Source organism: Elephantulus edwardii, unplaced genomic scaffold (genome assembly GCF_000299155.1).
Source record: "Elephantulus edwardii isolate Elephantulus edwardi_28Jun2011 unplaced genomic scaffold, EleEdw1.0 scaffold00180, whole genome shotgun sequence".
Classification (NCBI taxonomy): Eukaryota; Metazoa; Chordata; class Mammalia; order Macroscelidea; family Macroscelididae; genus Elephantulus; species Elephantulus edwardii.
The window spans coordinates 2,199,617-2,209,552 of record NW_006399930.1 but is presented as its reverse complement, the minus strand read 5'-3'; the positions used below and the strand labels follow the sequence as shown (position 1 = coordinate 2,209,552).

Below are 9,936 nucleotides of genomic sequence, written 5' to 3'. Positions count from 1 at the left end.
ATATTAACGGCAAAATTTCCAAGTATACATATGGTAACTATAATTTATACCTGAGAACATTTCTGTTCTGTAAAATTGCTAGCCTCATATCAGGAATTTATTGTTACTGTAATATTAATGATAATTTTTAGATTTAGCTGTGAACACACACACATACACAAAAATCTTATAATCTATGCACAATAGTTGCTCAGTGTAAAAATGTTAAATACATGAAAGGACCTAAATAGAAATCTAAAATATAAGATCTCTTGTAGTAAAATATGGCACGGAATTATTTATTAAAGCTTTTATAACCAAAGAGAGGCACTTCCTAAAACTTGCATTTTGGTATAGGTTAGCTTTTAATGTCTTAATTTTGCCATTAACTGTGAAACAATGTATTGTAACAGAAATAAAGCTATATCTAAACTGCTGTGGAGTAGAATTCAGTAGATGAGGTTACAAATGTTATTTTCTCCCCATTTATTTATGGTAAGGCTAGAATGTATCTTCATGATCAAACTCCCTCACCAGCAACACACAATTGGAATAATCTTTGTCATAATTCCCTGAATAAAGTTGGACGATTTCCAGATGACATTACATTGATGATTTACATTGATAAATTTATGGCACAAAACAACTTATAATCCTAACCCTCAAATTCAGTGGATAAGATTCAACTATATTGTATTTTTATTACTGACAGCAGAGAAAATCACTCTCATGTTGACTGAGAATCTGAACAGAAATTTTGGGTTCCAATAACCCTGTTTACCATTTGATTTAGGCATCTCTTCTAGAATGTTTCCCTGCCAGACAGTGAGCAAGGTTCTGTCTTGGTAATAGTGAGCTTCACAAAGTAACGCAGCCAGTAAGAAAGATCCAGTTGTTAAATCACTTTTTTTTATTGCTTTCCCTGAAATTCATCCAGTGTATCAAAGTGCCTGGCACCTAGCAGTCTCCAAACATTCTGTGTGCTTTTACTGATGAATAAAAGATAGGTAACTCCTCTTTCTAACTTTAAAAGTGACTAATAATGTTGCTATAAACTGAGCTATTTTCCTGCCCTATATAGGTCTTTTCTAGTATCAGTGTTACTATTTTCTTCACCTATTCCTCGAGTCACATAATTTTCAGGTGTTTTGTAAGTCAGATTACTTGTTTCCTAAAGCACTTTAATAGATCAGGAAAGGTGATCCCCATAATACTACTGATGGGATCAGCTCTGAGCATGGTGGTAGTGGTGGTGGTAGGTACTGTGGCCCTGGCTTTGACTCATGATAACTTTATATATAATAGAATGAACAAGGCCTTGTCCTCAGCCATGTTTATGATTGCTGGTCTACTTATGGCAAACTCTGAACTCAAACTGAACAGAGTATAAAATTTTATATCTTAGCCTTCTACCTGAAAACTTCTACCTGAAACATTGTCTGTTCTCCCCAAAAAGCATTCCTTAGAGTAATCCTTTCCCATCTGTTTCTAGGTAGAGGTATTTTTTATTGTGACCAAGATCACCAGAGTCATATATCTGGCTCTGGAAGTAGCTTCATTTCCTTGAATTTCCAGGATAAGGAGGAGGTGGTGACCGCTGTGCTGCAGCCTGTGGTGTTGGTGAGTATGGTGGTGGCAAGTCCACAGAGTATTCCATCTCATGGTCATAACTATACGGTGGTGGAGCTACTGAAAAAAGGAAAAAAGCAACAGCATAAGTCAAGTGGCAAATATTGAGTGTCATCTTACTTGGATTCACAATCAATATATTTAGCATTAGCAGTCAGGAGATCAAAGAACATATTGTACTGGGAATATGAAGAGGAATGTGGCATCAGGGTTGGAGATAGACTTATCAATAACCTGTATGATGCAGATGACACAACCTTGCTTGCTGAAAGTGAGGAAGACTTGAAGCACTTGTTGCAGAATATCAAGGAATGCAGTCTTCAGTATGGATTGCATCTCAATGTCAAGAAAATAAAGATTCTTATTACAGGACCACAAGATGGATGGAGAGGATATTGAAACTATCAACAGCTTCATCTTGTTTGGATCCATAATTAATACCCTTGGTATGAGCAGCCAGGAAATAAGGAAATGCATTTCACTGGGAAAATCTGCTGTTAGGGACTTTCTAAATTATCGAGGAGTAGTGACGTCAGTTTGAAGACTATGGTGCATCTGATTCAGGCCATAATCTTTCTGATTACTAGCTTGTATCTGAAACCTGGACAATGAATAAGGATGACAGAAAAAGAATGTATGCCTCTGACCTGTGGTGTTGGAGAAGAGCACTGAACATCCCATGGACAGCCAATATAATAGATATGTCTTGGAGAGGGTGCAGCCGGAGTGTTCTTTGGAGGCAAGAATGATGAGGCTTCGCCTCACATACTTAGGACATATTGTTAGGAGGTGCTATTCCTTGGAGACGGACATAATATTGGGAAGGGTGGAGGATCAGCAAAAGAGACAAAGATCCTTAACCAGGTGGATTGATCTGATGATTGCTGTAATGGACTCCTGTGTGTCAGGAAGTGTGAGGATGGCACAGGACAGAACTAGGTTCAGATATTTTTTTTTGTTCATAGGGTCAGTATGAGTCATCTTTGACTTGATGGTACCTAACAACAAAAACATTGTGCTGGGAAAGTCAGACATCAGAGATCTCTCCAAATTACTGAGGAGCAATGATGTCAGTTTTAGGACTAAGGTGTCCCTGATCCATGAATCTGAGAGCTAGAAAAAAATTAAGATGATAGGAATAGACTTGACGCCTTTGAACTGTGAAGTTGGAGAAGAGTGCTGAAGATCGCATGGACTGCCAAAAGGAACAAAAAGATACGTTTTGGAGAAGGTGCATCCAGAGTTATCTTGGAGGAAAAGACAATGAAACTTTGTATCATATATTTTGGGCATGTTATGTTGCTAGGAGAGATTATTCCTCAGAAGGGGAGAGCATGCTTGGGAAAGTGGAGGGGCAGCGATGGAGAGGAAGATCCTTAACTAGGTGGACTGACACAGTGATTGCAGCAATGCACTTGATGGAATCAGAGATTGTAAGGATGGCATAGAATAGGACAAGGTTCATATCTGTTTTTCATAGGGTCACTATGGGTCATACTCGACAGCATCTAATAACAACAACTATTTTAAAGAGAGTTCTGGTGGAATAATCTGTAGGGAGCTGGTGCTGCTACTCCAAAGGCTAAGCTCGCGCTCGTGATTTGAGTCCACAAGTTGCTCTACTAGAGGAAGATGGGCAGTCTCTACTCCCCATACTCCACACTATTTACAGCCTCAAGAATCCAGAGGAGGGTCTGCTCTGAGTCAACTCCTAGTTAATCTGAGTTTGAGTTTTGACAGAGAGGACAGTGGTGCCATTATAGGAATAAACAAACAGATTTGGACATAAGAATAATGAGTTTAAATTCCTAAATCTTATTTGGAAAATCTTCTGAAATTAATTTTTGACTGGATGTACATATTGTTATGTTGTTAAATCACATTGAATATACTCTACTATGACTATGTATAGCTAGCTATCTGTTCTGCAGGGATTTGGATCCCACCTCCAGTGTTGGGTGAGAAGTATTCCTCGGGTGCAATTTATCTCTGATTTTAAAAGCCAAGTCATCTTGCAATGTTTCAGCAATGCAGAGAAATCTTTCTCACACCTACACTTTTGATGATTCCTCAGGAGTCGAAGAATCATTAAAATTTTGATTCTCCTTTGAAACTGGCATACTTTGTTTACTGTGAAACAACTTTAATCACAGGCTGAATAAAACCAGTCACTGTAGAATCAAGTCAACTCCCCCCACCCCTCTACCCCTATGTGTCAGTGTAGATCTTGCCTTCATTTTGTTTTCAATAGCTGAACCGTTTTGTAAGTGGATCCTGAAGAGTAGTGGCCCTAGGTGAACTTGAACCTCCAACCTTTCAGTCAGCGTCCAAGTTATTAACCATCCAAACTACCAAGGAACTCCAATAACAAAGTGTTAGTATGTGTTATTGAGTAGGAAATGACTCATAGCTGACACTCTAATGGGTTTTGAGGAAGACAGACTGAGAACTCTAGAAAACAGGAAGATGGAGCCATGAGTGAGATGATTGATTGCCCCTGCTGTGCAGAGTGAAGGCTTCAAAGTGATCACAGCCTTAAAAATCCTGAGGCGCAGTTCTACTCCACAAACATGGATCAGAACTGACTCAGTGCAAACTAACTGGTTCTTAAGGCTTGCAAGTCTCCAGTGCCTTAACAGGCTCATGATAGAGGACACAGTCCTGAAAAGAACACAGCAACTATGTGCACAGCTTCCCCATTGCTCTTTCAGAATGGCTGCCTGATTCTGAAAAGGCAGGCTACTGCAAGCTTTGTTTTGCACAATAAAGTGGAGCACTCATGTGGAGCCAAAACACACACGCCTTCTGCAATTCACCTATTCCTGTGCTACATTATTCCTAGGAGCACTGAGACAAACTTCACCATTTCAAGAAATACAACCCTGTAGCCTCTTGTAAAATAAGAAGTTACAGCTGGATACCTCTTCAAATTCTTCTTACAAGTGTGTGGCTTTACATTGTTTTCTTGTTGAAGCATTTCCCTGCCTCCCACTTGGGAAGCGTATACCAACAGGCTGGACATCATTCTCTGTCATGAAGCCACAGAGTGTATTTATGCATCACTAACAAAAACATTTATATTTTATCATTTGCATAGAAACTGCTGGGGCATATTTCAATGAGAGTCCCTATGGTTTATTCAGCTGTATGTTAGACATGAAAAATTGAAGATGTGAAACAGTGTTATTTCATTCATAGAATTTTGCATTTTGATGAAATGGGAATATAATCCTGAAGAATGATATTTTGAGGATTACTCATCATGAATAAACACGGGGCATCCTTAATAATATTAACTACTATTAAACACAATGCTGCATAACTGTGGGAGGAAACTGTAATTTTTCACTTTGCAGATAACGAAGTTTCATTAAGAAATAAAAGAAAAACTTCAGTTTTATAACAACCCTAACAGGTTTTACTATTTATTCACAGATCAAATCATCTGAACAGATGGAGTAATAACGGAATAGATCTATGGTGATTAATTTTATAAGACACAATGATTGGGAATGATTATATGAAACATAGTATGAATGAAGGAATGTGTGAAAGACAATGTATAGGAATTTTGTATGCAAACCAATATAAAATAAAAATAAATTTTTAAATATGTGTGCAGCTGGAGATATGCTGGCTTTGAAATTTTTTCATAACTTTAATCTCGATGTTTTTAGTTAAGTAGGATAAATATTCATTTATCCTCCATGTCTGATTAGTACAGGAATCCTCAAAGGGTGCAAAACAGTAAAATGTTCAGCTATGAAGCAACAGATTAGAGGTTCAAGTTCATTCAGGGTGCCACAGAAGAAAGCCCTGGCTTTCTTTTTATTTTTGGAAATCCAGCCACCCAAAGAGCACAACACCCCTTGACCAACATATGTTTTCATGAGTTGGGATCGACTTGATGGTAACCTTTTTTTCCCTTCATATTAAAAATATTTGCTCATGTGTGAAGTGGTTGAATTTGGAAAAGTGGTTTCTCTTGTCTTGATAAGGGTCATATGTGGACTTAGGTTGTGTGGTTTATTTTTCCATTCACATTTGGGTGTGAGCTGATTGGATTTGCCAGATTTAGCTTACAATGAGCTGTAGGCTGGAAGCCTCTGCAGTTGGGCCCTCAGGCCTGTGTTTGGGATGAACATTCTTCTAAGTGGTACAACACTTGTCTGTCAATTTGCTGTACTAAGGTAACTTGGGGTTGCTGTGATGCTGAATGCTGTGTCACTGATGTGTCAAATGCCATAATGATTACCTATCATGGACAGTGTTTAGGGGAGCTCCAACATTGATTCAGATTTGGAAGTAAGAATGGCATTCATTTTTAAAACCACTTGCCTCTGGAAACTCTATGGATACAGGATAATGATAATAGTTATAGAATGGAGTTCAGGTCTTTTATTCATAGGGTTGCTATAAGTTGTGCTAGACTCAGTGGCACTTAACACCACATTAAAAAATATTAGGGTAGTTGAATTATGCTGCAGTAATCATAAATGTGCGTATACCTGTTCACGTTCCAGCTCTTATTTATTTAGGATATGGAATCTGTAATGGAATAGCTGGATTAAATCAAATGGTGAAATAAATTCTCATTCTCTAAAGCCACTTATTTTGAGTCTTTCTTTTTTTAATGACAGCAGCTGAAGTTGAATAAAATTAAATCAAATACACAGGAACCAAAATTTGACCTTAAGTCTATACCACTCGAATTTCAAAACCACCTCAAAAATAGGTTTGAAGCCTTGAGCACCAATAAACATAGACCAAGTGAGCTGTGGGAGGATATCAAGAATATCATCCATGAAGAATGCAAAAGATCAGTATAAAGCCTTAAAAGGAAGAAAAGACTAAGATGGATGTCAGATGAGACTCTGAATATTGCATTAGGGCACCAAGAAGCCAAAGCTAAAGGAAGAAATAAAAAAATCAAAGAGCTGAACAGAAAATTTCAAAGGGCAGCTTGGGATGACAAAGCAAGATATTATAATGAAATGTGGAAAGAGCTGGAGTCAGAAAATCAAAATGGCCAAACTCACTTAGCATATATTAAGCTGAAGGAATTGAAAAAGAAATTTTTCAAGCCATGAGTAGCAAAATTTAGGGATGCTTTGGGTAGAGCGTTAAATGATCTAAGAAGCATTAAAAGAAGATAGAAGGAATATACAGAGTCACTGCATCAGAAGAAACTGGCAGACACAGAAGAATTTAATGAACTAACATATGAGCAAGAGCCTGTGGTGATGAAGGAGGAAGTTCAAGTTGCTCTGAAGGAATTGGCAAAAAACTAGGCTCCAGGAGTTGACGTCATACCAATTGTTATATTTCAACAAACAGACACTGCCCTACCAAGAAACCTGGAGGAAAGCCAGCTGACCAACTGACTGGAAGAGATCAATATTTGTTTCCATTCCAAAGAAAGGTGACCAGACAGAGTGTGGAAAATATCGAACAATATCATCAATATTACTTTCAAGCAAGATTCTGCTGAAAATTATCCAAAAATGACTGAAGCAACACATCAACAGAGAACTGCCAGATGTGCAGACTGGGCTTAGAAGAGGCAGTGGTACTAGGGATATTATAGCTAATGTTAACTGGATCTTGGCAGAAACAGAGGAGAATACCAGAGGTATGTCTGTCTGTGCTTTCTTGACAATGCAAAGATCTTTTGACTGTGTGGATCACAACAAACTATGGTTGACTCTGAGAAGAATGGGAATCCCAGAACATTTGATTGTGCTTACATGTAAACTATTCTTGGACCAATAGGCAATCATCAGAACAGAGCAAGGAAACACTGCATAGTTCAAAGATTGGGAATGGGGTCCACCAGGGATGTATTCTGTCTCCATACCTTTTCAATCTGTATGCAGAACAGATCACCCGAGACGGTGGGCTGTACGAGGAGGAATGTGGCATCAGGATTGGTGGAAGAGTCACCAACAACCTGCGTTATGCAGGTGACACACCCTGTTTGCTGAAACGGAGGAGGACCTGAAGTGCTTGCTGCATAAGGTCAAAGACTTCAACCTTCAATGTGAATTGAAGCTCGACATCAATACAGCAAAGATTCTCACCACAAGGCCAATTGGCAGCATCAGTATGGATGGTGAAGAGATTGAGATAGTTAACAGTTTTAGTTTGCTTGGCTCCACAGTCAACACTCTTGGTACGAGCAGCCAGGAAATCAAGACACTAACTGCACTGGGAAAGTCAGCTGTGAGGGACGTCTCCAGAATACTGAAGAGCAGCAATGTCAGTGTGGAGACTAAGTTGTGTCTGATCCGGGCTATAGTCTTCACAATTGCATGCTATGCATCAGAGAAAGAGACTAGTCCTTGGAGAGGGACATCATGTTTGGGAGAGTGGAGGGAGAGTGCAGGAGAGGAAGACCCTCAATGAGATGGATAGATTCAATGATTGAGGGATTGGGGTAGTGCGAGTAGGTGTGTCAGAGACAATGAGGTTGGCACAGGATAGAGCAGTGTTTAGTTCTCTTGTACCTAGGGTTACTAGGAGTCACAAGTGACTCTATGGCACATAATAACAACAGCAGTAGTTAACCAAGACACATCTTTAAAAATATTTATCCGTTTTCTGTGTTTTGCGATCCCTTTTCAGTATTTATAAAATTCTCACTTACCTGTTTACTCCTAATGACTTTGATACATCCCTCTCACTTTTGTCTTTAAAATCATTTAATACTGAACAGAACTGACCCTCATATGCTTAGTTATTAAAATAATATCTAATATTATTATGCATTTATTTTCAGATGAAATTTAAGTTTACTATTCTCTAAAACATTAGGGCTGTTGGCAGAAAATGGAATGGTCAAAGATTAACAATCATTTAAAAAAATCGGTTTTACAGGAAGTGTAACAAGATGCTCCTTAGAATCAAGGATAGTGAAACTTCATCTTACATATCACATAATAGAATAGTGTTGACAGTAGGGGCCAGTCCTTGGAACAAAAACCTCATGCTAGGAAAGATAGAAGATCAGTGAAAGAGAGGAAGACCCTTAAGAGATGGATCCACATGGCTAGCATAGCAGGGAGGTGTAAGGATGGTGCATAACAGGTTTAGGTTTTGATTTGTTCTTCATAGGGTCACTCATTATCAGTTGTATTCAATTTGATGGCACCTAAAGATAACATTAAAATGGAACGTTTTGAAGTACTGCAGTATGCATTTCTTTCAATTTATTTTTTCTTGATTTTCTCTCCATAAAAGTATTTTTCATAAGACCAATGGATTTACACACACACACACACACACACACACACACACACACACACACACAACCTGAATACCAGAAATATTACTTATGTTTTGTTTAAGCTACACAAATATCTTAAGAGCTTCATTTTTCTCACTGGTAAAAATATGACAAATTGTTACTTGTGTGGTTGTTGAAAGTTTTCATTTTAGAGCATCTAGTACTGGACTCTGTGTTGTTGTTAGTGTTATGTGTCACTGAGTTGTTTGTAACTCAACCCTATGTACAACAGCTTGTAACTTGCAACCGTAGGTACAACAGCTCTGAATGCTACTCTATCTTCAGATCTCTCCAGCACCACAACTCAAAGACATTGATTCTTCTTCTATCCTCCTTAGTCACTGACCAGTTCTCGGATACTTAGCAAATAATTGTGAAGACCACTGTTTGGGTCAGGAATACCCTAGTCTCTAGATTGACATCATTGTTCTTCAGTACTCTGGAGAGGTCCCTGACAGCAGATTGTCTCAGTGCAACTTGTCTTTTGATTTCCTGGCTGATGGTACCAAAAGTGCTGAGAGTGGAATGAAGCAACCTGAAGTTATTAACAGTCTTAATGTCTTCTTTGTCTATCATGAAGTTGCCAATTGGCCCAGGGGTGAGAAACTTTGTTTTCTTGATGTTGAGCTTCAATCCATATTGAAGGCTGCAGTCCTTGACTTCTGCAGCAAGTACTTCAGTTCCTCCTCAGTTTCAGCAAGCAGGCTGTATTATCTGCATAATGCAGGTTGTTGATGAGTCTTCCTCCAATCTTGATGCCACATTTCTCCTCATAAAGTCTAACCTCCACAAGTTCCATATTCAGATGGAAAACGTTTTAAAATAGGATGCATCCCTGGTGTACACACATATTCTGATCTTGAATCACACAGTGTTTTCTTGCTGTGTTCTGACCACTGCACTTGGTCCAAGTATAGGTTTCGCATGAGCACAGTTAGGTGTTCTGGGATTCCCATTCTTCTCTTCAGGTTAGCTTTACTTTGTTTTGAACCACAAAGTGGTTCAGTGACTATGCCTTTGCATAGTCAATGGAGCACAGATGT

The 9,936-nt window shown here is 38.6% G+C and overlaps 1 protein-coding gene across 1 annotated transcript in view; it reads right to left on the bottom strand.

Moving 5' to 3' along the window:
- Positions 1-1,534: 1,534 nt before the first annotated feature.
- Positions 1,535-9,936, bottom strand: part of CYYR1 (cysteine/tyrosine-rich 1) — a 206,039-nt gene continuing 197,637 nt past the window's right edge. Inside the window, exon 5 of the mRNA XM_006896038.1 lies at positions 1,535-1,665. Coding sequence (XP_006896100.1) covers positions 1,535-1,665 — 131 coding nt within the window. The remainder of the gene's footprint in view (positions 1,666-9,936) is intronic.